Source organism: Canis lupus, chromosome 1 (assembly GCF_011100685.1).
Source record: "Canis lupus familiaris isolate Mischka breed German Shepherd chromosome 1, alternate assembly UU_Cfam_GSD_1.0, whole genome shotgun sequence".
NCBI lineage: Eukaryota > Metazoa > Chordata > Mammalia > Carnivora > Canidae > Canis > Canis lupus.
In genome coordinates this window covers 111,896,805-111,924,436 of record NC_049222.1, presented here as the reverse complement: position 1 = coordinate 111,924,436, position 27,632 = coordinate 111,896,805, and the positions used below count along the sequence as shown (strand labels likewise).

The window sequence follows — 27,632 nt, the reverse complement described above, 5'->3', positions numbered from 1 at the left end:
TTCTAGGGGGTCATTGGTGTTGGCATGTCAAAATACCACATCTAAAGTAAAGGACAGGTTGCATCTGGCCCCTCCTACAACCAAAAGAGAGTCATCATGCCTAGTATGCTCCTCGGATTTTTGAACAAGTGTATTCCTCATTTGGGGAGGGGGTGACCCTGCTCCTTTTTTTGTGTAACCTGAAAACTTTCTGACTGGAGCCCAGAGAAGTAGGCTCTCAACAAGTCTAGGCTGCCATATATAAGCTGCTCTGCCATTTGGGCCATATGATCCAGCAGATTCAAAGGTTCTTGAAATGTCAGTGACAGAATGGTGTTTGGAATGTTTGGCCAGCTCCTATAGATGATTCATAGCACAGACTCTTAGAATTTTGGCACAAACCCCTGCATCCTCTCCAGACACCTACCTTCTCTTTAAGAAACAGCTTTGGTTTTACTATTGCACTTTAGCAGTGGCTGAAGAGTTAGCCATAGGCTACCAAATTACCATATACTCTGACCTTGTCTTCATGGACTAGTTGTCATCTTACCAATGTGGGCTTAGATTTGGGTATTTACAGAAGCACTCCATTATCAAATGAAAGATATATATGAGAAGTAAATGGAAGTATATATGAGGCATTGAAAGCATCAGTACATGGCCCAAATGCCCATGGTCTATACTTGTGCTACATTACTTTCTCCCAGTATGTCCCTGTGGTTTTACAGAAAATTCCTTATGACTAGTTTCCTTAGTGAGGTAGGGAAAACTCACTCTTGACCAATCTTCTGATAGTTCTGTGTGATATACAGCACTGACCTGAAATTGTTCAACTGAAACATAACACTTTCTAGGACATCCTGGAGGACAGTTGTGAAGAGAAATTCCCCCAGTGGGTAGAACTTTGAGCAGTACACCTTGGTTGCTCATTTGGCCTGAAGGAAAACACGGCTAGACTTAAGGGTCTATATAGTTTCATGGGTTATGGCCAAGGGTTTGGCCCTATTTTCAGGCTCTTCAAAGATACATGATTGGAAAATTGGTCGCAAAGCTTGCTAAGGGAGAGGTATTTTGGATAGACTACTTAGTGGGGAGAGAATGTGAAGATAAGTGTGCTCCATGTAAATGACTACCTTAGGGTACTTTCAGTAGTGGAAGGTTTTAATAAAGTAGTTTGACCTAGTGTGTTGATAACTTTTAGCTTTTGTCAAAGCCATTTCTGTTATTGCCTAGTGGACTCTTGAGCCAAGTGGCCACAATGGCAGGAATGGAGGTTATCCACAGTTTAAACAATTTAAACTTCTATGTACCAAGGCAATCCTGGCTATAGTCATTGCTGAGTGCCCAGGAACCAACACTGGTTCCTTTATATAGCCCCTTTCTCCAGGATATTTTTGCAACTACCTGTGGGAGTTTGATTCCATTAGATCATTTCCATCATGGAAGGGGCAGTACCTTGTTTTTAATTGAATAGACACTCTGGACATGGATTTGCCATCCATGCCTGCAGTGCTTTGCCCAAGCTACCAATTGTGTACTCTGATAGTTCTTTTCCACCATTTTAGTATTCCATACAGCATTGACTCTGTTTTTTAAAAATTTATTTTAATTTCAATTCCAGTATAATTAACAGTGTTATATTGGTTTCAGATGTACAATATAGTGATGCAGTAATTCCATATATTACTCAATGCTCATCAAGATAAGTGTACTCTTAATCTCCTTTACCTATTTCAACCATCCCTCCCCACCTCCTCTTTGGTAACAGTTTGTTCTCTATAGTTAAGAGTGTTTTTTGGCTTGTCTCTTTTATCCTCCTTTGTTCATTTGTTTTGTTTCTTAAATTCCACATATGAGTAAAAGCATATAGTATTTGTCTTTCTGACTGGCTTATTTTGCTTAGCATTATACTCTCTAGATCCATCCATATTGTTGCAAATGGCAAGATTTCATTTTTAATGGCTGAATAATATTCCACTCTGGATATATATATATATCCATCCATTCATCTATTGATGGATACTTGGGCTGCTTCCATAATTTAGCTGTTGTAAATAATGCTGCAGTAAACATGGAGCTGCATATATCTCCCTGAATTAGGGTTTTCATATTCTTTGGATAAATACCCTAATCTAGTGCAACTACTAGATTATATGGTAGTTCTATTTTTAATTTTTTAAGGAACCTGCACATAGCATTGCTTCTAATAAAGGAATTCACTTCATAGCAAATGAAGTGGGGCAATGAGCCTGTCCTCATGGAATGCATTGTTTCTGTTATGTTCCCCATCACCATGAAATAGGTGAATTGATAGAAAGTGGACTAGCCTTTTGAAAACTAACTTACATTACCAGGTAGGTGGCATTATCTTGTTGGGCTAAGACAATGTCCTCATATATGCTGTATATGATTTAAATAAGTGCCCAGAATATGGTGCTTTTTCACCCATAACCAAGTTTCACAAGATCAGGAATCCAGGGGTAGAAATTTGAGTGATTTCACTCACTATTACTTCAAGTGATCCAATAGCAAATATTTTGCTTCCTGTCTTCATGAACAGTCTCCATAGAAATCTTAGTTCCAAGGGGTTGAATGAGTCCATCAGAAGACACAATAATAATTCCATTGAACTTGAACTTGGTACTTCCAGTTGGGCATTTGATGTCTCTTACTTCTGAATGAATAGTCAAAGAAGGGAGTTCTTTTATTGGCTGGGGTAATTGATCCTGACAACAATGAGAGAATTGAGTTGCTGCAACACAGTGGAGGTAATCAAGACTATGTCTGGAATGCAAAAGATCACTGTGTATCTTAAAAGCGCATCTTATGATTTAAAAATCAATGGAGAACATACAACGGCACAATTCAGGCAGGACTGTTAATGTCTCAAAACCTCGAAGAACAAAAATTTGCTTCATCCTGCTAGGAAAAGAACCACAATGAACTGAGGTGTTCGCTGAGAGTAAGGGGGATATGGAATGAGTAATGAAAGATGATAGTTGTAGATAATAACACTATTACATCAGTTCCAACAATGATGGCTCTAATAGTTATAGATATTCATTATTCTGTTATAAATATTCTCACATACATGTTAACCAAATATTTATTTTTTATCCGCAATTTTATTGAGAAATGATTGACATACATCACTGTATAAGTTTAAGGTATACAGTGTGATGGTTTGATTTACATATACTGTGAAATGATTACCACAATAGGATTAGCTAACATCCATCTTCTCATATAAAGAAAAAGGAAAAAAGCATTTTCTCCTTGTGATGAATACTCTTAGGATTTACCATCATAAGAAGTTTCCTATATATCATATGATATTGTTGGTTATAGTCATTTTGTACATTACATCCCTAGTACTTATTTATCTTATAATTGGAAATTTATACCTTTGACTACTTTCCCTCAATTCCCCCTCCCCCCACCCCTTCCTTTGGTAACAACAAATATGTTCCCTTTTTCTATTAATTTGTTTTTTGTTTTAGGTTCCACATATAAGTGAAATCATGCAGTAATTGTATTTCTCTGCCTTATTTCACTTAACAGAATGTCTTCAAAGTCTTTCCATTTTGTTGCAAATGGTAGAATCTCATCATTTCTTTATTTAGTATATGTGCTGCCAAAGCGAACTCATCATTGCTTTTTATGGCTCAGTAATATATACCAAAACTTCTTTATCCATTCACTCATTGATTAAAACTTAAGTTGTTTCCTTGTGTTGGCTATTGTGAATAATGCTGCTTCCAACATGGGGGTTCAAATATCTTTGCAAATTAGTGTTTTCATTTCCTTTGGATATATCCCCAGAAGTGTAATTGCTGAATTATATAGTACTTATATTTTTAATTTTTTTTTGAGAATCCTCCATACTGTTTTCCACAGTGGCTGTATTAATTTACAGTCTAACGAACAGGGCAGAAGTGTTTCCTTTTTCTTATCCATGCCAGCATGTGTTACCTTTCTGATGATGGCTATTCTAACAGGCATGATATGATATTTCATTGTGATTTAATTTGGGTGTAACTAATGACTAGTGAAATTGAGCATTTTTTCATGTACGTGTTGGTCTTTTGTGTATCTTCTTTGGAGAAGTGTCTGTTTAGGTCCTATGCTCATTTTTAACTAGGTTATTTGGGAGGGGGTTGCTTGTTTGTTTTGTTATTGAGTTGTATGAGTTATTATATATTTTGGATATTATCTTCTTATCAGATATATGGCTTGCAGATTTTTCCCCATTGCATAGGTTGTCATTTCACTTTGTTCATGGTTTCTTTTGCTGTGCAGAAGCTTCTTTGTCTGATAAGTCTCACTTGTTTATTTTTTTATTTTGTTTGTGCTTTAGGTGTCATATCCAAAAAATTGTAGCCAATATCCATGTTAAGGAGATTTATTCCTATTTCCTTTTAGGAGTTTCTAACGTTTAAGTATTTAACTCATTTTGAGTTAATTTTTGTGAGTGGTATAAGTTATGGGTCCAGTTTTATTCCTTTACATGTGAATATCTAATTATCTCAGCACCATTTATTGAAAAGATGGTCTTTTCTCCACTGAGTGTTCTTGACTCCCTTGTCAAATATTAGTTTACCATATATGCTCAGGTTTATTTCAGGGCTATCAGTTCTGTACCATTGATCTATTTGTTTTTTTATGCCAGCACCATACTGTTTTGATGACTATAACTTCATAGTATAGCTTGAAATCAGGAAGTGTGATGCTTCCTGATTTGTTCTTTCTCAGGCTATAGGGGTCTCTTTTGGTGCCATATAAATTTTAAGAGTTTTTTCTACTTAGGTAAAAAAAAATAATAATTGCCATTATAATCTTGACGGGATTGCATTGAATTTATAGATGGCTTTTGGTAGTATTAATATTTTAACAGTATCAATTCTTCCAATCCATGAACATGAATACTTTTCCACTTGTTTGTATCCTATCAGATGAGGGCCCATGATAATGACCTATTTAATCTTAATTGCCTTCTTAAAGACCCTATCTTCAAATACAGTCACATTGGTGTTTGGGGCATCAACATATGTATGGCAGGGGGCACAATTCAGTCCATAATTGTGAGTGAGAAATAGTTTCAAACAGGCCAATCTCTTTTTTTTTAAAAAAAAAGAGATATAATTCACAGACTTTAATATTCACACTTGTAAGGTGTAGGATTGCCTGATTTTTGGTATATTCACAAAGATATAAACTATCATCACTATCTCATTCCAGAGGTTTTTCATCAGCTCACCAACCCCTGCCCCCTTGCCACCACCTACCCGTTAGCAGCCATTCTCCACTCCCAATGGACAAGTCCCTGATAACAACAAATCAGATTTCTTTGATCAATGCAGATTTATGTATTCTGTGCATTTCATATAAACAGGATCATAAAACACATTCTTTATTGTGTCTAGCTTCTTTCACTAAGCATGATTTCAAGGCTAATCCTTGAATGAATCATACTCCATCTTTTAAGTGCAGAATCTTATTTATTTACTAGGTAAATTTTCTTTACCTAGTTATTAGTAATTGGACATTTGGATTGTTTCTACAATTTAGCTATTATAAATAATGCTGCTATGAACATTTTTGTACAAGTGTGGACATATGTTTTAATTTATCTTGGGTATAAACCTAGGAGTGGAATTTCTCTGTCATCAGCCTGATCTTCTTAAAGGCCAGTTTTGGTGATGTCAGGCTAGGGCTGACATCATAGATAAAGATACTCAAGGCTGTGCAACTTATAAGACTATGTGTGCTTAAAGAGGTACATGCACCTTGATGTTTATAGCAGCATTATCAACAATAGCAAAATTATGGAAAGACCTCAAATGTCCATTGACTGATGAATGGATAAAGATGTGGTATATATAAACAATGGAATATTGCTCAGCCATCAAAAAGAATCTCACTCATTTGCAAGGACATGGATGGAGCTAGAGTGTATTCTGCTAAGTGAAATGGTCAGAGAAAGACAAATACCATATGGTTTCACTCATATGTGGAATTTGAGAAACAAAACATTAACATATGGGAGGGGAGAAAAAAGAGAAAGGGAAACAAACCATAAGAGACTCCTAAGGATAGAAAACAAACAGAAGAGTGAAGGAGGGAGGTGGGGTGGGAGATGGGTTAGATGGGTGATGGGTATTGAGGGCACTTGTGATGAGCACTGGGTGTTGCATGTAAGCGATGAATTACTGACTTCTCCTGAAACCAGTATTACACTGTATGTTAACTAGAATTTAAATAAAAATAAAAGACTATGTATGTTTAAAGAGGTGAGATTGTCAGAATAAAAGAGACTCTATAGCTCTTAGATCCAAGTAGTTGCGATCCAGTCCTGTGCCTCAGGAGGACCCATGCTATGCAACGCCAGTGTTTTCTATGTTGCCCTCTGCTGCCTGATTCTGGTCATTACTGATAGTGAATGTCCTGTTGGGGTGCGTAGAACCCAGATTTGGACCTGTGTGTGTCCAATCTTTTTCCTCCTCCTGAGGTTGTCTCTGGTCTTTATCCCATGTGAGTGGTCTACCAAATACCCCAGGAAACTCCAAGACTTATGCCCATGAGGTTCTGTTGAGGTGCCTTGGCTATTCCTGTTATTTTAATTTTTTAAAAATTTTATTTATGTAGTTGATAGAGTGCCCGCTCGAGAGAGAGTGAGCACAAGCAGGGAGAGTGGCAGGTAGAGGAGAGGGAGAAGCAGGATCCTTGAGAAGCAGGGAGCCTCATGCTGGACTTGATCCCAGGACCCTGAAGGCAGACACCTGACTGAGCAACCCAGGCGCCTTTGGCTATTCCCATTAAAGGCGCTTCTTGGTGGTATAACAATTTTTTAGGCCATCACAATAGTGTACAGAGAATGGAGGTGACTCACGGATTTGGGGTGTTCAGACTAAGGTGGAAGAGGTGTAATAACGAATCAGCCAAATTACCGTATCTCTCTTGGGCCCACGAATTTTGTAATATAGTTTTAAAGTAGTGTTTTGGGTTTTGTGTGTGTGCGTGTGTGTGTTTTAATCAACAGTTCTGCTGTGTAGATTTCCAAATGTACAGCTTCTTACACCCTCACCTAGTGCCTTCTTCTGAGGCTCTGAAGTTCCTTACCGCAGTTTAAACTTTCCAACGATATATTAGCTAGGTTTGCTGTTACAGTACAGAAGAATTAATAGCAGCATAACATAACATAAAATATTTCCTGCGGCCGGATCCCAGAGGGGCTAACCCTAGCCGCAGCGTAGGAACGCACGTTAGCGCCCAAGCACCTGACAACACGAACTCCGCCCCCACGACCACGGTGGGAACTATAGAGCCGCGTCTCCCAGGAGTCGCAAGCACTTCCGGCCCAGGAGGGTGGGAATGGGGCTTTTTGGGAAGTGTAGTCCGCCAACCAGTGCCGTAGAGACTCGGACGCTTCCGCAAGGCAGCGGGGAAGGGGGGATTCTGGGTAGTCGAGCCCCCGCGCAGCCAGGGGCGGGGCGGCCCCAGGCACTTCCGCTCAGGGGGCCGGCTTGCGAGGGTTCTCCAGTCGCTCTGGTGAGTGGGTTCTGGTGTCGGGACCCTCCTGGTTCTCCTCTGGGCGCGGGGCCACTGCCCATTGATTTGGGGGAAGTTGCTGCGTGAGAGAGAGGTGGCTCGAGGGTCCAGGGACCCTCTTGGCGTTTGGGGCGGCGGAGCAGCGCTTGGCCTGCTGGAGGGTCTCCCGGGCCCTCCGCCTGCGGCGCTGCCTCCCCGGGCCGCCCACACTCCCTCGCTCTGTGCTTTCGCGCGGGGGAACTTTGGGCCACCTACTTACCTTTCTCTGTCTCCACTGTTTCCTTTTTTTTTGGGGGGGGGGGGTGTTTGTTTTTGGTAAAATGGTGATGGGATTCTTACCTTTCTATAAATACAGTGGTTCGAGAATCAAACGAGGTGGTGTAAATAACAGTCTAAGGACAGTTCCTGCCCCGTGGTGAATGGTGGTGGTCTCTTGGTATTTATCTTTAGAATTGTTAAATGCTTAGTAACCCGAAAGCCATGAATATCGGACGGGGTGAGAGCGCCAGCCCTTCTCTTTGATCCCTGTAGGAAGATTGATAGTCCCCAACCCCTTCTGAGGAGTTACTCCTGTGAAAATTAATAAAAGGAAACCTCCTTTGGAATGGAGTCAGAAGTGGCAGGGGAGAGCGCTCGTACCCTGCCTACCACTCTTGTCAGTTGCAGACTCACTTGGAGGAGACCACCTGATCCCATATTAACCATTAGTATCCCAGAGGGAAGAAGACGGGCTTTCCTCCCCCTGCCTCAGCCCAGCCAGTTGAAAGGCCACTATACTTCCAAGCTCCGGGTTAGTCCCGTAGACTTCGTTTATGACAGCATTCCCAAATTTTGTAAAATTTTCTCTGTAAAAGAGTGTCCTCTCCTTTGTTCTGTGGACTTGCCTGTGGTTTTCCCGTATCTTACTTGTCCTGGACTGCATTTCTCTGCTATTCCAGTAAAATAACTGGCAGTTCTTTATTTTTTTTAAGACTTTATTTATTCATGAGCGACAGAAAGAGAGAGAGGCGGAGACACAGCCAGAGGGAGAAGCAGACTCCCTGCAGGGCCCCCGATGTGGGGCTCCAGGATCACGCTCTGGGCCCAAGGCAGGCGCCAAACTGCTGAGCCACCCAGGGATCCCCGGGTTCTTTTCCGGCTGGAAAGAAGGAGCGGCGTGACGGAGGACAGAGTATCTCCCAATTTCTCAGGGTGGTATTTCAGAGTCTCCTTTCTTTCCTTGGCCTTTGTCTCAAAAAAGACTGCATTTCTTGTCATACCATTGTCTCTAATGAGTTATGTCTGAAAATTGCTGATATTCTTGAAATTTTTTACAATGAGGTGAAAACACCAAGGCCTATCTGCTGCCAGCTGTCAACTATCCTTGCCTTTTTATCCTTCATGCATCTTTTTTTCCCCAAAGATTTTGAGATTATGCCGTAGACGATACCTCTTTGTCCCTAAATGTTTGTATTATTAACAAAAATTCAGCTGAGTAAATTTGAAGACTTAGCTGACCTTGTTAAATGATTCATAAACTGGGCAGCATTCCATAAAACAAGTAGAAGGAAGCTTTCAAGAGTTGTACAAAATGGAAGGTTTTTGTAGGAAGGAGGGTGGGCCAAGGAAATTATTAGCAAGAGGAGAGAAACGATGGTTTCAGGCAAGGTCAGTTTCCGTATGAGGGAAGAGCAGGGGATCTTATGCAGATTACCTCATCTTGAAGGGATGGAGAGAGGGCTTCTGTGACAGATTAACTTCATTGGTGCTTATCAGAAAATTCCTGAGTGACTGGTTAAGACTGTTTCTGGGGAGGTTGAAACTGCAATTATAGAAGACATTACAGGCAACTGGATGGCTCAGTGGTTGAGTGTGTCTGCCTTTGGCCCAGGTGGTGAGGGTACTGGGGTTGAGTACTGCATCAGGCTTGCAGGGAGCCTGCTTCTCCCTCTGCCGGTGTCTCTGCCTCTCTCCATGTGTCTCATGAATAAATAAATCTTAAAAAAAAAAAATTAGACATTAAGTCCCAGTTTGGTGACTTGGCCTAAGTGACACCATTTTAGGCCTGTATTTTTCTCTTAAATGGTGTTTATTTTCTAGGAACAAGGATATTCTCTTATACAATGACAGTATCTTGATCAAAATCAGAAAATTACATTGTTGATGTGCTATCTGACCCACAGTCCATATTTAAATTTGTTCTGTTTTTCATTTAAAATTCTTATAAGTGTTTTCCCCTAATTAAAGTGAATTTCATGTACTGCCTTTTGCTGGCATGTTTCCCTTGTCTCCTTTAATGCGGAATGTTCCTCATCCTTCATCATTTTGTTCATGATGTTTTTTGTTCATGATGTGTAGGCAGATTTATATCAGAAATGTCCAGCTTTTGAGGTTTACGTGATATAGTTCATGGTTTGATTCAGATTACGCGTTGTTGGCAGTGATTCCACAGAAATGGTGAGGTGGCCTTTTCAGTCACCATAAAGGGAGCTGAAGGATGCATTTTGGTTTTATATTTGTGATGTCAGTTTTGTTCACTTGGTGAAGGAGATGTGTTTGCCATTTTACCACTGGAGTTACTAGGTTTCTTTTTGTAATTAAAGTTTCCGTGACTATCATAAATAAATAAAAATTTACAAAAAAAAATTACAAAAAAAAAATAAATAAAGTTTCTGGGATCCCTGGGTGGCTGGAGTGGTTTAGCGCCTGCCTTTGGCCCAGGGTGTGATCCTGGAGTCCCGAGATTGAGTCCCACGTCGGGCTCCCAGCATGGAGCCTGCTTCTCCCTCTGCCTGTGTCTCTGCCTCTCTCTCTCTCTCTCTCTCTCTATACCATGAATAAATAAATAAAATTTTAAAAAAAATTTCCTGTGGAAAGATATGTTTTATTAGCAGGCTTTCTGCTATAAAGGTCAGCATCCCTTTTCCTCCCACTTCTTTTTTCATTCAGTCAAATATAAATTCTATATGGACTCTGAGTCCAGTTTGGTTAATTTAAATGAGATGTTACTTATCAGATGCAACTTGTTGATCTCTGTTTTACACATAAGAATTTTCCTTTAGCATGTGAACAATTCAGTGATTTTTGTAACATCAAGTGGTGCAACTATCACCATAATTCAGTTTAAAACATTTTTATTCCTATGCTAAGACCACTTGTTACCATTTATCATTAATCCCTGTTCTCAACAACCCTGGACAACCACTAACTTCTTTTCTGCCTTTATATTGTGAACACTTTATTTAAATTAAATTTAAATTAATTTAAAACCCTTTATTTAAATTATAAACCCTTTATTAAACCCTTTATTTAATTAAACCCTAAATTTAAATTTATGTAAACCCTTTATTATAAAAAAAATAAATGGGATTATATAGAATATGGTCTTCTTCTTGTGACAGGCTTCTTTCACTTGTAATATTTTAAAAGTTCATCTTTCTTGTATGTATCATCATTTTATTCCTTTTTATTACTAATATTTTATTGTGGACATACCACTGTTTGTCCATCACCTATAGGCAGACGTTTTAGTTGCTTCCAGTTTGGGGTTCTTATAAATAATAGTTTTATAAATACATAAGTACAAGTTTTTGTTTGGAGATATATTTTCATATCTCCTGGGTAGATATTGAGGAGTACAATTGCTTGGCTGACTGGTAGCTTTTGGTTTAACTTTTTGATAAACTGCCAAAAGCATTTTCCAGATTGGCTACATCATACTGTTCCCCTCCCCCCCAGCCTTGTGTGTGTGTGTGTGTGTGTGTGTGTGTGTGTGTGTTTTAAGATTTTATTTATTTATTCATGAGAGACACACAGAGAGAGAGAGGCAGAGACACAGGCAGAGGGAGAAGCAGGCTCCATGCAGGGAGCACGACATGGGACTCGATCCCGGGTCTCCAGGATCACACCCTGGGCTGAAGGCAGCACTAAACTGTTGGGTCACCCGGGCTGCCCAAGTCTTGTGTTTTTAAATAGATACTAGAAACCCGTGTTGTTGTTGATTTAGAAAACAGTTGTCTACAACAATTTAAAATTTATTGCTAAGGTAACACAATGTTAGGGAAAATAATGAGGCAAAGTTAACTGATTTTTCAGAGGTTATGAGTGACCTTCATGCAACGGAATAGTCAGTGTCAGAAGTTCAGGTATCCTACAATGTTTTTGGTGGAAATCACATGTATAAGAGCAATTTCATACTGAGTGTTATTTTTTTTAACTATAGCTACAAAAATAAGAAACCCTGAATGTATTCAAAATGTTGTCCAGTTCTGAACAGTTCTATGAGTTGGAAATACTGTCTCGGTTGTACAGAAGATAAAACTGAGGAAAAGGGATGTTACTAATTTGATGATACAGTAATTGAGAAGCTGAAGTAGGACTTGAACCCAAATATTGTTGCCCCAGAGATGATTCTTGCTTGATGCATTATGTTGTCTCATTTTCCATCATATCAGAATCTGCTATCTTGGGAGCCACAAGATAGCACAAGGCAACATACAACAATCTGTATGTGTGTTGTGTAGGAATGAAGTATCCATGCCAGGATCTGCTCCTCACGTTGTAGACAGCAGCAGCCACCCCAAGGAAAGGGCTCGTTGGCTAAGTCACAATAAGCATTCATGTAGACAAACATCACTAATCACCCTTTCATGTCCTTCTCTGCCTTTCCAGACACCACCAGACACAGGTCTGCCTTACCAGGACTCTGTATTCCGGGAATCTGTACATCTCCAGAAGTAGGAAGGAAAAATGACCACATTCAAGGTGCATATGGCTTACCTTTCTTGCTGTTAAAATTCCATTTCACTACTCATAATGTTAGTGTTGGGGCGTCTGGGTGGCTCAGTCAGTTAAGCGTCTGACTTGATTTTTGGCTCAGGTCATGATCTCAGGGTTGTGAGATTGAGCCCTGCCTTGGCTCTGCTTTGAGCAAGGAGCCTACTTTGGATTCTCTGTCTCCCTCTTCCCCTCTGCCCAGCTCACACTCTTATGTGTTTTTCTTCTTTTATTGAGATGACTCAAGAACACCAGGTTAAATGATCTCTGTGTTTGTTTTTAGCATTTGTTTTGTCATTATTCATTTTATTTCAAAAACAAATGTGGACAAATTAATAAGAAAGACCAGTTCTGCTTGTTTTACCACTGACACGTTAACTATTTTTATTTTCTCATACTCTTTTTCATGTATATTCATAGATTTATTAATATTCATGATATACATCTAATATTGACTTGTGCTTTTTTGTTTAACGTTATAGAACATTACATATGGTTACATTGTGTTCCTACTAAATTGATATGATTTTTAATTTTTAACTACCTACTGCTTCTAGACATTAAGGTGATTTAGGAGTTTGTTTTAAGCAATGCTGTAGTGATTGTTTCCTACTTGCAATCTTTTCTCCAAAAAGTCACTTCTCTGAACAAGCTGCCTATTTTTTTCCTCATTGTATTGAGGACTCAATAATGAAAAAGTGCATTTGATACATGCCACATTAGAGTTTTATAGATAGAATATTCAAATACAGCACAGTGCAATAGGCTCTGACTTCTGCTTAATGCAAATATTGTTGGAGATTTTCACACAGGAAGAGCTAGAATTTGTCTGTCTTATGTCTGAGTCATTCCCTGCATGTCACTTAACTGGTCTACTTTTATTCCTTCATATATTTTTTTCTTCATATATTTGTTTTTTCGAAGTAACCTTAGGTGTGTAAATATACATAGGCTTTATTTTTTAGAGCAGTTTAAACATGCACAGTAAAATCCAGCAGAAAGTACAAAGATTTCCCCCCCTGCCCTCATGTACCCACAGTCTCTCCCACTGTCAGCATCCACCACCAGAGTGGTACACTTGTTACAATCAATGGACCTGTGTTGGCCAGGTTTCCAGAATCCATAGATTACCTTAGGATTGACTTTGATGTTCTTTCTGTTGGTTTGGACAAATTTGTAATGTGTCTCTGTTGATACAGTGTCCTACATAGTAGTTTCACTGCCCTAAAAATCCTCTATGTTCCACCTATTTATCCTTCTCTTCCCCTAATCCCTGCCAACTATGGATCTTTTTATTGTCTCCATAGTATTACCTTTTCCAGGACGTCATATGGTTGGAATCATACAGTATATAGCATTTCAGATTGTTATATTCTATTCTCTAACTTAGCCATATGAATTTAAGGTAACTCCATGTCTTTTCATGGCTTGATAGCTTTTTTTTAATCCCTAAATTGTACTCTGGTCTGGATGTAGTATTTATCCGTTCACCACCTGGGACATCTTGGTTGCCTCTAGTTATAAATTGAGGTATAATCTTAGTTTAAAACATCCAGTCTTGCTGGATTTACCAGGCCCTTACTTCTGCTTCTGCATTGACTCCTTAGAGCTGCTATAGAAGGAGGTTTCTGATTTCATATTCCACTGGCATATGTAAAATATAAGAAACCTTCTCAGGTTCACACAGGAAACCAAGGGTCAGGAATGTTAGCCATTCTGTTGAGTAAAAGTGACAGGTAAGAAAATAGTATCTCTCAGTGCTGTCCCTCCCAGTGAAGGTTGCTTGTAAGATTGAGATTACATGTGCTTGGTATCATAGGAAGCAGTGACATTCAAGGACGTGGCCGTGGTCTTCACAGAGGAGGAGCTGGGGCTGTTGGACTCCGCCCAGAGGAAGCTCTACCGAGATGTGATGCTAGAGAACTTCGGAAACCTGGTCTCTGTGGGTGAGGTCTTGAGCCCTCTGTAACTGAATGTTAGTCTCCAGGAGTGGCTTTGTATCCTTTGTGTCCTTTGAGGCCCTTGAAATGGTTCCCTGATTTGGGGCATCTGACTTCCCTAATATATGTGGGACACACAGAGAGTGTTTTTTGTTTTTTTTAATCAACAGGCAAATTTTTGTTTTGTTGAAGAACTATAGATGGATGGTATACAGCTAGCGCTACTTGATGTATTTCTGACCCTATCATGAATTATAACACCAGTACAATGAATCCTATTGTCAACTTTTAATGAAATAAATAAATCAGATAATAGCAGTCCTTCTCACATTCTTCCAAAAAATTAAAGAATAAGTACTTCCTAACTCATACACTTCCTAACTCTCTATATGTGTAGGAGACTTGGCAAATGATATTTCTTCAGATGAGTCATGAGAAAAGAATATTTGAAAAACGTTGCTTCTGATTGCTTGATGAGTATGTAATGGGAACCTCATTTTCCAGTGAATTTTACCTAGAATCTGTTGACTTTAAGCATATGACTTTGTGTTCACAGGGCATCAGCCATTCAAACGAGATATGATTCACTTGGTAAGGGAAGAAAAGTTTTGGATGGTGAAGTTAGCAACCCAAAGAAAAGGCAATTCAGGTAAGAACCAAGTAAGTAAGGGTCTTGCAGGCAGTTCTACTGTCTGTTTGATATTTCTCCATGCTTATTTCCATATTCTAAACTGCCAAGCCTCTTTCCTGGATTATTATAACAGCCTTTGTACAGGTTGCTGTGCTTCCACCTTCCCATCCTACATCTGTTTTCTATGAGCAAAGTAATTCCTAGGCAATGTAATTGAGATTGCCATTCCTCTATTCAAAATCCACTATGGCTGGGCACCTGGGAGATTTAGTCAGTTAAGTGTCTGACTTTGGCTTGGGTCATGATCTCAGGGTCCTGCAATCGAGCCCTGCATCAGGGTCCCCACTCAGTGAGGAGCCTGGTTTTCCCTCTCTCTCTGCCCCTGCCCTAGCTTGTGTGTGTGCTCTCTCTCTCTCTCTCTCTCAAATAAATAAATAAATAAAATCTTTTTAAAAATTCATAATGGCTTCTTTTTTTCACCTTAAATTTAAAACCACTTACAGTGACTCTTAGAGTCTGCTCTGTATCCCGAATTCCTCTCCTTTGAATGCATCTGTCCTCTTTCTATCTTTCTCTATTTTTATTTTTTTAAGGTTTGTTTTGTTTTTAAGTTATCTCTACACCCGACATGGGGCTTGAACTCACAGCCCTGAGATCAAGAGTCACACGCTCTACAGATGGAGCCAGCCAGGTGCCCCTCTCACTGCCTTTTTCCACCCACGTTGTCCTCTGTGCCGTTACTCAGACCTGCCAAGGATACTGTACATCGCCTATTGCTGCCTTATCAAATTACTATGAATGTAGCAGACTAAATGATAAACTTTTATTGTATTTTTGTTGTTTAGGTATGATCTCTGACACATCTCATGGGGATAATATGTAAGGTGTCTACAAGGCTGCATTCCTGTCTGCTACCCTGTCAGGACACTTCTGATGACATTGCTCCCTCCCAGATAATCCAGAATGATCTTCCTGTTTTTCTGATCAGCTGATTAGCATCTTTCATTGCATCCACAACCCAGTTAACATAACATAGCATGCTCACAGGTTCTGGGGATTGGACATGGACATCTTTCAGGAACCATTAAGTCTGTTACAGAAACTTCTCCCTTTGGGACCTGTTACTTTTTCACTCTGCTTGGAATATTCTTTCACTGAAAATCCTACTGGTTCTTCTCTTCTTCAGTTAGGTCTCTGCTAGATTTTAATACCATGACACAGGCCTTCTGACCATTCTGCGTAAAATACAATGCTGTCTTTACTCCTCTTGCTTTCTGTTGTGTCTCATACATTTTTGTTTACCTCTTACTTCTCTCTCCCCAGTGGTTATAATCTGCAGGAGGAGAACTTAAATTGTTTTGATTATTGATGTGTCCTCCATGCCCAGACTAGTCCAGGGATGAGGCAGTATTTGCAAATATTTATTGACTTCATGAATGAATAAATGGATAGGAGAACTTAACTGTGTTAACTGTCATCAGTGATGTAGGATAGTTTATTTTTCTGAATGCTTATTACAGGCTTTTAAATTTATTTCACAGCTCAGTAAGGGTTTTTAGTTTGCAATTTGTGAAAAACTGATGCAAAATACCAATTTAACTTTATCCAAAATTTTTCCACTCTATCTTCAAAGAACCCAGAAGCCTTGTAAGAAACCAGTGCATAGGCTTCCTTTTCACCAATCACTCCATGACCCATGGAAGCAGTCAATAAGTGACCATAAACCAGTGGGTTTTTCGTATATAGCCTTTATGATGTTGAGGTATGTTCCCTTTAAACCTACTTTGTTGAGGGTTTTTACCATGAATAGATGTTGTACTTTGTCAAATGCTTTTTCCACATCTATTCAAATAGTGATGTGATATGGTTCTTATCCTTTCTTTTATTGATGTGATGTATCACATTGATTTGCAAATATTGAACTACCCTTGCAACCCAGGAATAAATCTCACTTGATTGTGATGATTTATTTAATATATTGTTGGATTCAGTTTGCTAGTATTTTGTTGAGGATTTTTCCATCTATGTTCATCAAAGGTATCAGCCTATGGTTCTCTTTTTTTGTGGTGCCTTCATCTGGTTTTGGTATCAGGGTAATGCTGGCTGTCCTCATAGAATGAAGTTGGAAGTTTTCCTTCCTTTTCTATTTTTTGGAATAGTTTGATTTGACAGAATTCATCTGTGAAGCCATCTGGTGCTGGACTTTCATTTGTTGGGGCTCTTAGATTACTGATTCAGTTTCTATGCTGACAATTGGTCTGTTCTAATGTTCTATATCATCCTATCTTAGTTTTGTTAGGTTAAATGTTTCTAGGGATTTATCCATTTCTTCTAGGTTGTCCAGTTTGTTGGCATATAGTTTTTTGTAATTCTCTCTTGTAATTATTTGTATTTCTGTGGTTGGTTATTTCTCTTCTCTCATTTGTGATTGTATTTATTTGAGTTCTTTCTCCTTTTCTCTTGATAAATCTGGCTAGAGGTTTATTAATTTTATTGATTTTTTTCCAAAGAATTAGTTCCTAGTTTCTTTAATTTGTTCTATTGTTCTTTTAGTTTCTATATCATTTACTTCTGCTCTAATATTTATTATTTTATTCCTTCTACTGGTAGATTTTGTGTGTTGTTCCTTTTCTAGCTCCTTTAGATGTAAAGTTAGGTTGTTTGAAATTTTTCCTGCTTATTGAGGTCAGCTTGTGGTGCTATAAACTTCCCTCTTAGAACCACTTTTTCAGCATCCCAAAGGTTTTGGACTGTTGTGTTCTCATTTATTTCCATGTACTTTTTATTTCTTTGTTGACCCATTCATTGTTTACTAGCATATTATTTGACTTCCATGTATTTGTGGTCTTTCTAGATTTTTTTCTTGTAACTGACTTTTAGTTTCATAGTGTGGTCAGAAAAGATGTATGGTATATGATTTTGATCTTTTTGAATTTGTTGACACTTGTTTTGTGGCCTAATATATGATCTATCTTGGAGAATGTTCCATGTACACTTGAAAAGAATGTGTATTCTGCTGTTTTAGGATGGAATGTTCTTAATATGTCTGTTAAATCCATCTGTTCCAATGAGTCATTCAAAGCCATTGTTTCCTTGTTGATTTTCTGTTTAGATAATCTGTCCATTGATGTAAGTGAGGTGTTAAAGTTCCCTACTGTTAATTTATTATTATGGATTAGTGCCTTTGTGTTTGTCATTAACTTTTATATACTAGAGTGCTCCCATGTTGGGTGCATATTTACAATTCTTGTATTTTCTTGTGGGATTATCTCCTTTATTATTATTATTAGTGTTCTTTTTTTGGTCTTTGGTTATAGTCTTTGTTTTAAAGTCTAGTTTATCTGATGTAAATATTGTTATTCTGGTTTTCCTTTCACAACCATTTGCATGATAGATATTTCTCCATCCCCTCACTTTCAATCTGCAGATACTTTTAGGTCTAAAATGAGTTTTTTATAGGCAGCATATAGAAGTCTTGTTTATCCATTTTGTCACCCTATGTCTCTTAATTGAATCATTTAGTGTGTTTACATTCACAGTAATTTGTTGATAGATATTATGTATTGCCATTTTATTACTAGTTTTGTGTTTGTTTCTGAAGATTTTCTCTGATCCTTGTCTTTCATGGTTTGCTGATTTTTTTAATCAGTATATTTGGATTTCTTCCTCTTTATTCTTTCCATATTTATCAGTGGTTTTTCATTTGTGATTATTATTAGGTTTGTATGCAGCATCTGTGTATAGCAGACTACATTAAGGTGATGGTCATTTACAATTGAACTCATTCTTTACTCCTCTCATCCCTATGTATTAGGTATATGGTATCATATTTTACATCCTTTTATTTTATGAGTTCCTTGACTGATTTTTTAATAGAAATATTCATTTTTATTGCTTTTGTGTTTCCTACTTTTATACTGTCACTTCTGGTCTTCCCAAAGAGTCCCCTTTTAATATTTATTGCAGGGCTGGTTTAGTGGTCATGAACTCCTCTGATTTTTGTTCATATGGGAAACTCTTTATCTCTTCTTATATTTTAATGGTAACCTTGCTGGATAGAGTATTATTGGTTCCAGATTTTTTTTCTTTCAAGACTTTGAATATCATGCCATTTTCTTCTGGCCTGCATGGTTTCTTCTGAAAAATCAGCTAATATCCTTATGGGGTTTCCTTTGTATGTAACTGTCTTCTTTTTGCTTGCTATCTTAAAATTGTTTTCTTTATCACTACATTTTGCCATTTTAATTACAATATGCCTTGGTATGAATCTGCTTTTGTTGATTTTGTTGGGGGTTTTCTGTATCCTGGATCTGGATGTCTGTTTCCTTCCCTAGATTAGGGAAGTTTTTAGCTATTGTTTTCTCAAATAAATTTTCTACTCCCTTTTTTCTCTGTTCTTCTTCTGGGATCCCTATAATACAAATGTTACATGTTTTATGGTTCGTTGAGTTCACTAAGTCTATTCTTGTTTTGCATAATTCTTTTTTCTCTCTTTTGTTCAGCTTGATTACTTTCTATTACTCTGTCTCCTAGGTCTTTAATTTGTTCCCCTGCTTCTTCCAGCCTGCTCTTCTTGCCATCAAGTATGTTTCTCATTTCATTTATTGAACCTTTATCTCTACTATGTTATTCCTTAACTCCGTGGTAAAGGTCTTACTGATTTCTTCTACTGTTTTCTCAGGTTCAGTGAGTATCTTTATGATCATTGCTTTAAATTCTCTATCAGGCATATTAGTTGGATTTGTTCCACTTAGGTCTCTGGCCATGGCCTTGTCCTGTTCTTTCATTTAGAAAAATTCTTTGTCTTCTCCTTTTCTGTAAGTCTCTGTGCCTGTTACTATGTGTTAGGAAACTCAGCTATATCTCCTGTTCTTGAGGGTAATGGCCTTGTGAAGAAGAGATCTTGCAGTGTCCTCTGTTTCCCAGGGCCTGGTGCATCAGGGAGTATCTCTATCTCCTATGTATGCTGCATGCGCTCTGCTGTTATGTCCTGGCCTCTTCATCCTTCAAGACAGTCATCTGCAGAGGCTCTCTTTGCCCACTGTGGGCAGTGTTTGATCCTGGCCTGAATATGGCAAGTTTTAACTAGGTGTGCTCAGGTCTGTTCATGAAAAGAAACCTGTTGCCACTGCCGCCAGCACTGACGCCCTGCAAAACTCCTGAGTGGGAGACATGGTGTGGGCAGGGGTTTGGCCAATCTTCTAGGGGAGGAGGCCTGTCATGCTGGCACTATGGCAAGTATGATTGGGAAGGACAGTTCCAGTGGAGTGTGAGGGAGCGTGGCATGGAGCATGGCAGGTTAGGTAGCAAGTATTAGCATTGTACTGGTTCCTTTTTTCTTTTTTTTTTTTAATTCTTTTTATTTATTTATTTATTTTTATGATAGTCACACACACAGAGAGATAGGTAGAGGGAGAAGCAGGCTCCATGCACCGGGAGCCTGACGTGGGATTCGATCCCGGGTCTCCAGGATCGCGCCCTGGGCCAAAGGCAGGCGCCAAAACGCTGCACCACCCAGGGATCCCATTGTACTGGTTCCTGCAGGAGGCCCTGTGCTTGTGCTTAGGGCCTGGGGAGGGAAATGTCACCTGCCAGTTCCTTTGTTTCTGGAGGATCTCTCTGGGACATGCTCCAAGATGAACAAATAACCTCCCCACTGTGTGTCCCAGGTACTCTTCAGATTGCTGTTCCATGCTGTATGTCCATGGGCTGTTTGCCCTGCCTTCTCTCCAAGAGCAGCCCCAGTGGCTCAGACTGTCCCCAGGGCAAGCCTGCTGACCTTTAAAACTCAAGGCTTCAAACACTGCTGTCTGCAAGAACTCATAAAATTTGGCCTCTCTTGCTTTTTGCTATGCGAATATATTTTCACTGTGCACTCTCCTGTGTGCTAGTCTGTGTCACTCCCTTCTTCATAACCATGGCTCCCTCTTCTCCACAGCAGCCACAATCTATTTCTCTCCCAAACCATGTTTCCATGTTTCCTAACTTCTTTGATGTAGCCTCTTCTCTACTTTTAGTTGTAGAGTTTGTTCTGCCAGTCTTTGGGTTGATTCTGGGGTAATGAGGATGATTTTGTAGTTACCTAGTTGTATTTGTGGGGTAGGGGCAGCCTAGTATCCTCTTACTCCATTACCATCTTCCTCTCTTCCTCAAAAAATACTTTTTTTTAAAGGTTATTTATTTATATATTATTTATTTAGAGTGTGAGTGGGGGAGGGGTAGCAGGGGAAGGAGAGAGAGAATCCTAAGTAGGCTCCATGACCAGTGTGGAGTCTGACATGGGGCTTGATCTCACCACCCTACAATCATGCCCTGAGCTGAAATAGAGTTAGACACTTAACCAGCTGAGCCACCCAGGCACCCCAAAGGTTTAGTTTTTTAATATAATCTCTACTCCTAATGTGGGGCTCAAACTTACAATCCCAAGATCAGTAGTCACATATTTTACTGACTAAGCTAGCCAGGTGCCCCCAAAAATCTTTAAAATGAGCATTCTGATGTCTGTTCCTGAACAGATCCCCCACAAATGCGGGGGGGGGGGGACCCTCAATTCCCTGATTTCTCAGATAGCAATCAGCTTGAAAGTTGTTTATCCCTTCCACAATTTGCCCTCCTCTAGCCCATTTGCTTCTTACAAAACCTTTGTCCACATCATTATAGCCAGGCTTCCCCTTCATGTACCAGAAGTGGATATGATGAAAATAACACCACTCACACAGCTGAATATTGTCTATTCCTGATCATTTTTGTTCAAAAATATGGTATATATTTCTGCACCTTTATTTTTTTTACAAATGTAGCCATTAAATAAGCTTTAAAGAATAATGATTTCACATGATTTCCATATATTTATTATGAAATCTATTGTTTCATTTTCAATTGATGAACATTATGAACATTATTATAACCTGGAAAGTATCAGGAAATGGCCCACTCAAAATTGTCACATCCTCAGACTTTTTTTTTTCTCCTTCATCCAAAGAAAACTATTTTTTTTAATATATATATATTTTTTAAAGATTTTATTTATTTATTCATGATAGTCACAGAGAGAGAGAGAGGCAGAGACACAGGCAGAGGGAGAAGCGGGGTCCATGCAGGGAGCCCGATGTGGGATTCGATCCCAGGTCTCCAGGATCGCACCCTGGGCCAAAGGCAGGCGCCAAACCGCTGCGCCACCCAGGGATCCCCAAAGAAAACTATTTTAAAGGGACAATTTATTAAATATAACCAAGAGGTGCACACTCACCTATGGATATTTTTCAAAGTTTTTATACTTAGGACTTACTTTTCCATTTGAACCATTTTTTGAATGAGAGACTTGCTGAGTTCCTGAACTAAGTTCAAACTTTTTAGAACACAAGCCCTACTAGGAAATGCATCTTTCAGTATACCCAAAAGAAATATTTTTTTTTTCAAAAGAAACATTTTATGTGTACACAGATTTATACAAATGACTTTATAAGACAATTCATGCAATCACCCCATTCCTGAATAATGATGTTCAGATAGTTCCTGTCCCTTTTTCCTAAATACTTATTGCATGGTTTAAAGTTTATTTTACAGATGACTAAAAGGCTGCAGTTTTCAACTGGAAAAACTAATGTGATAACCCAATTTATTTACATCCAAAGATTTTCCATACTTTGTTTTGAATTAGACAGTCCAGAAGCCTCAGAAGAAACCAGATGCATAAACCTTCATGTAGTCTTTTCACCCCTAGTGGTTTGCCACCTTTGATTCTTTTATCAGTAATACTACCCTTGTGGATATTCCTGTAAGATACAGACTTCTGATTTGACAGCAAAACTTCAGTTTCCTTTCCCTTTTTAATTTTAGATATATTAAGTTACCATGTGTATGAACAGTTAAGAGGAACTACACACATTGTGTAGAATGCAGGAATACTTAAAATATATAGCTATAGTCAGTTCTGGCTGTTTGACAGAAAGATTGCAAAGAGTGTAAGCAACTACAAAGTTTAGAAGGACAGTTTACACAGACCTCCTGCACTTGACTTCAACTATAGGTTTGGGAGATTCCCAAAATTGCCTTCAGATTGAATCATTTTCTAAAAGGGACCGCATTCACTGAATGCGGTTATACTCAGAGTTAGTGTTTGTTACAGAGAAGGATACACCTTATAATCAAGCAAGAGAAAAAGCACAAGAGAGGGAGTTTAGGGAAGTACCAGATGCAGAGTTTGCATTGTCTTCTCTCCATGGAGTCAGAGATATGTTATTGTGTTACTTTCCCTGAAGATGTAGTTATACACAGGATATTGCCAATTAGGGAAACTCACCTGATCTGGTGTCCAGAGTAATTATTGGAGCTCTGTCATATGACCAGTGTAGACTGAATGGGTTCATGTGGTCATGCTTGGTCCACACCAGTAGGTGATTGAAAGCATCACCCCAAATAATTCTTGGTCTTTCTGGTATGGTCATATCATCCCTAAATCATATTATTAAACTTTCTAATGTGACCCAAGACGTTATAGCACTCCTTTCAGGCTTGACATTGCAAGGGCTTAGAACTGCCTCTCAGATATTGAGGACAAAGGCTGTCATTGTGTATATAATTTATTCGCTGCATAACTTATTGTTTAAGAGTTTACTGGGAGCATCTGTATGGCTCAGTCAGTTGTGTCCAATTCAATCTCAGCTCAGGTCTTGATCTCAGGGTTGTGAGTTTAAGCTGGGTGTTGGGCTCCATGTTGGATGTAGAGTTTTTTTTGGTTTTTTTTTTTTTTTTTTTTAAGTAAGAGTTTACACTGATTTTTGAAATTCAGTAGAAACAGCAAAATTAACATGTATCATCATTTTGGTATTCAGTCTTTGACTTCTAACTTGTATGTCACATATGAGACTAGTGGGATTCTAAATTTGTTTCATTAGTGCTTACTGGATAGGGACCTACTAGACTACCTCTTGGTTTATGTAGACATTTAAACTAGAGACCATGATAAACACTAGAAAGATGTAGGGAATATTCCCTTGATTCATTAAAGTCCCATGCTCTTCCCTAACTGTTAAATCTTGAAGACATTGAACAAAGCCTTCATTTGTCCACATCACTGCATTCTGTCATTTTAGGAGACAAAGTCCAACATGAAATGGAGACTAGTCCTAAAGCAGAACCACATGAAGAACTTTCTTGCTGGCAAATCTGGCAACACATTGCAAATGACTTAACCCGATGTCAAAACTCCATGATAAAGAGTTCTCAGTTGTACAAACAATGTGATTTACCCAGCCAGGTGGGAGCAGAACTGTCTATAATCCGCACAGGCCAGAAAACTTACCAGGGAAATGGGTGTAAAGAATTCTTCAGTGATACCTCCAACTGTGATCTTCAGCAGTTAAACTCTGGAAAAAAGTCTCATACATGTCGTGAGTGTGGGAAATGCTTCTTTTATAGTTCAGCACTTCGTATTCATCAGAGAGTTCACCTGGGAGAGAAACGGTATAGGTGTGATGAGTGTGGTAAAGAATTCAGTCAGAACTCACATCTGCAAACTCATCAGAAAGTCCACACTATAGGGAAGGCATTCAAATGTGAAGAATGTGGGAAAGGCTTCAGCCGTAGATCAGAACTTAGTAATCATTGCAGGTTACACTCGGGAGAGAAACTTTATAAGTGTAAGGGCTGTGGGAAGGCCTTCATTAATGCTTGCCATCTTCAGGACCATCAGAGAGTCCACACCGGGGAAAAGCCATTTAAGTGTGATATCTGTGGTAAGAGCTTTCGTCGTAGGTCAGCACTTAATAGTCATTGTGTGGTCCACACAGGAGAAAAACCATACAAATGTGAGGAGTGTGGGAAGTCCTATACTTGGCGTTCACGTCTTCGTATCCATAAGAAAGTCCACATGGGACAGAAACCACACAAATGTGAAGAATGTGGAAAGAGCTTCTTTTCTAGGACACATCTTTATTACCATCGGAGGTTCCACACAGAGGAGAAACCCTATAATTGTAAGGAATGTGGGAAGAGCTTCCGATGGATCTCACCTCTTTTGACACATCAGCGAGTTCACAGTGGAGAAAAACCATTCAAATGTGAAGAGTGTGGGAAAGGATTTGGTCAGAAATCATGCCTGCAAGCTCATCAGAAAGTCCACACCAAAGAAAAACCATACAAATGTGAGGAGTGTGGTAAGGGCTACAAGACAAGCTTGGATCTTGATGTGCACCAGAGTGTTCATATGGGAGAGAAACCCATATACATGTAGGGCATGTGGTAAGCACTTCACTAGGACCTCAAATCTTAAGGTTCATCAGAGAGTCCACACTGGAGAGAAACCATACAAATGTAATGTATGCAGTAAGGTCTTCAGTCAGTCTGGACATCTAAAATCTCATCAGAGAGTTCACACAGGAGAGAAACCTTATAAGTGTAAGATATGTGGTAAGCAGTTCAGTTCAAGTTCATATGTTAAAATTCATCACAGAACCCATGTTGGTGATAAATTTCATCCAGTCTCATAGAAAAAAACTTTGTATCGGTAAAGTGAATATATCAGCCATAGCTGAACACATCCCAGTGATCCCAGGATCACACAAGTGGTGCAATAAGGGCTTTAGTTAGAACCTTCACAGTTACAGTTATCACTCAAGAAATAAGCTGTTGAAATAAGAATTTCTTTAGGCACTTATCAAACTCTAATGGTGGATATTAAAATTGATGTCCCCTGGAATATAAACTCCGTAAGGGCAAGGAGTTTGCTGCTGTATCTATATAATCAACATTGAGTAGCACTCAGTATATGTACTTAGTGTTTATTTGTAAAATGAATCAAAGGGAAGAGAGAGAATTAGGGAAGATGGCAGAGTTGGAGGACCCTAAGCTTGCCCCCTCTTATGGATACAACTAGACAACACTTATATCAGCATAAGTAACCCAGAAACCGACCTGAAGACCAACTCATCAACTAAAGGTAGAGATGAGGCAATATTAAAAGAGGTAGGAAAGGCAAAGATGCGGTTTGAGAGTAAAACAGACTGGCAGTCAGTGGTGGGGGACAAAGCCAGTGGTGCAGAGAAGGCAAAAACCAGACTATCACACTGGGGAGCCCACACAGGGAAGACAAATCCCCATGACATCTGGCTTTGAAAGTGATGGGCCAAATTCCAAGAATTCTTAAAACCAGTGGGACTTAACTGGATTTTCAGTTTCTGTGGGCTGGGCTCTGGGAGAGCACAATAACCAACCAGTGGAAATAGAGGCAGGAATCAGCAGTTTGAAAAATGCTAGGGGCAGATGAGAGGGAGAGTGACTTACTCATCTCAGAGCATGGCCTGGAGAGGCAGGGATTATGAGGACACCCCTCCAGGAACAAAGGAGTAGTAGGCACCATTTCTCTCCCCAGCCCCCCAGCATAAACATGGCCACTTGCTGGAACCATTGCAGCACCAACACACCTTACCTAACCTGCTTACACCAAGCCCTACCCGTCTAATCCAGTGGATCCCTTTCCCAGTCACACTTGCTTCAGTGCTGGCACTGTGAGCCCCTTTCCCCAGGAGACCAGATAAAATCCCACCAACACCTCATCTCCTGACCTGCATGTTTTATGAGAGATCATTTCCAGAGGTGGCAGTGACAGCAGGTCTCATTTCACAAGCAGACCAGCATATATTTGGTTGTGATCCACCCAGCTGAGGACCAAACCCTGTCCACAACAAGCAAAGAGCCTCTCCAGATGACTAGACTGAAGGAAAAAGGCCGGGACACAACATCAGGCACAGGCAACACACATAGGAGACACTCTGAAACAACAGGTCCCAGAGAACAGGAGATAACGCACTGCATGGCACTACAGAACCCTTTCATGAGGCTGTTACCTTCAAGAGGAAGAGACCTAGCTGACTTTAATAATAAATAGAGAAAATGAGGAGAGGGACATATCTCCCAAATGAAAGAACAGGACCAAACCACAGCAAGAGACCTAAGCAAAAATAGATGTAAGTAATATACCAGATAGAGAATTTAATGATCATAAAGATACTCACTGGACTTGAGAAGAGTGAAGGACCTCAGTGAGACCCTTACCACTGAGGTTATGAAGAACCAATCAGAGATGAAGAACACAATAAATTAAAAATACATCGATGGAGGGGATCCCTGGGTGGCTCAGTGGTTTAGCGCCTGCCTTCGGCCCAGGGAGTGATCTAGGAGTCCCAGGATCAAGTCCCACGTCAGGCTCCCTGCACAGAGCCTGCTTCTCCTTCTGCCTGTGTCTCTGCCTCTCTCTCTCTCTCTCTCTCTGTCATGAATAAATAAGTAAAATCTTTTTTAAATAAATACATTGATGGAATAAATAGGCTAGATGACACAGAGGAATGTATTAATGACCTGGAAGACAGTAATGGAAAGTAATTAGCTGAGCAAATGAGAGGTGAATTTTTATTTTTAAAGATTTTTATTTATTCATGAGAGAGAGAGAGGCAGAGACACAGGCAAAGGGAGAAGCAGGTTCCATGCAGGGAGCCTGATGTGGGACTCCATCCCAGGTCTCCAGGATCAGGCCCTGGGCTGAAGGCGGCGCTAAAGCGCTGAGCCACCCGGGCTGCCCAAGAGGGGAAAATTATGTAAATTGAAGATAGGGAACTCTGACTCCATCAAGCATAATAACATTTGCATTAAAGAGATCCCAGAAGAGAGAAAAAGGGCAAAAAAAAAATTATTTTAAAGAAATAATAGCTGAAAACTACCTTTTTTGTGGGAGAAGGAAACCGATCCAGAAGGCACAAGAGCACTCCAAAATTCAGCCCAAG

General features: G+C 39.4%; 1 protein-coding gene across 1 annotated transcript; it reads left to right on the top strand.

Annotated features, from left to right (window-relative positions):
* The first annotated feature begins 7,383 nt into the window (after positions 1-7,383).
* On the top strand, positions 7,384-26,970 carry LOC119865621 (zinc finger protein-like). Its single transcript, XM_038528665.1, is given in 6 exon segments — positions 7,384-7,527; positions 12,178-12,270; positions 14,102-14,228; positions 14,779-14,871; positions 23,949-25,072; positions 25,074-26,970. Coding segments are annotated over 5 exon segments (1,629 nt in total). The 5' UTR covers positions 7,384-7,527; positions 12,178-12,255; the 3' UTR covers positions 25,344-26,970.
* The last annotated feature ends 662 nt before the right edge of the window (positions 26,971-27,632 follow it).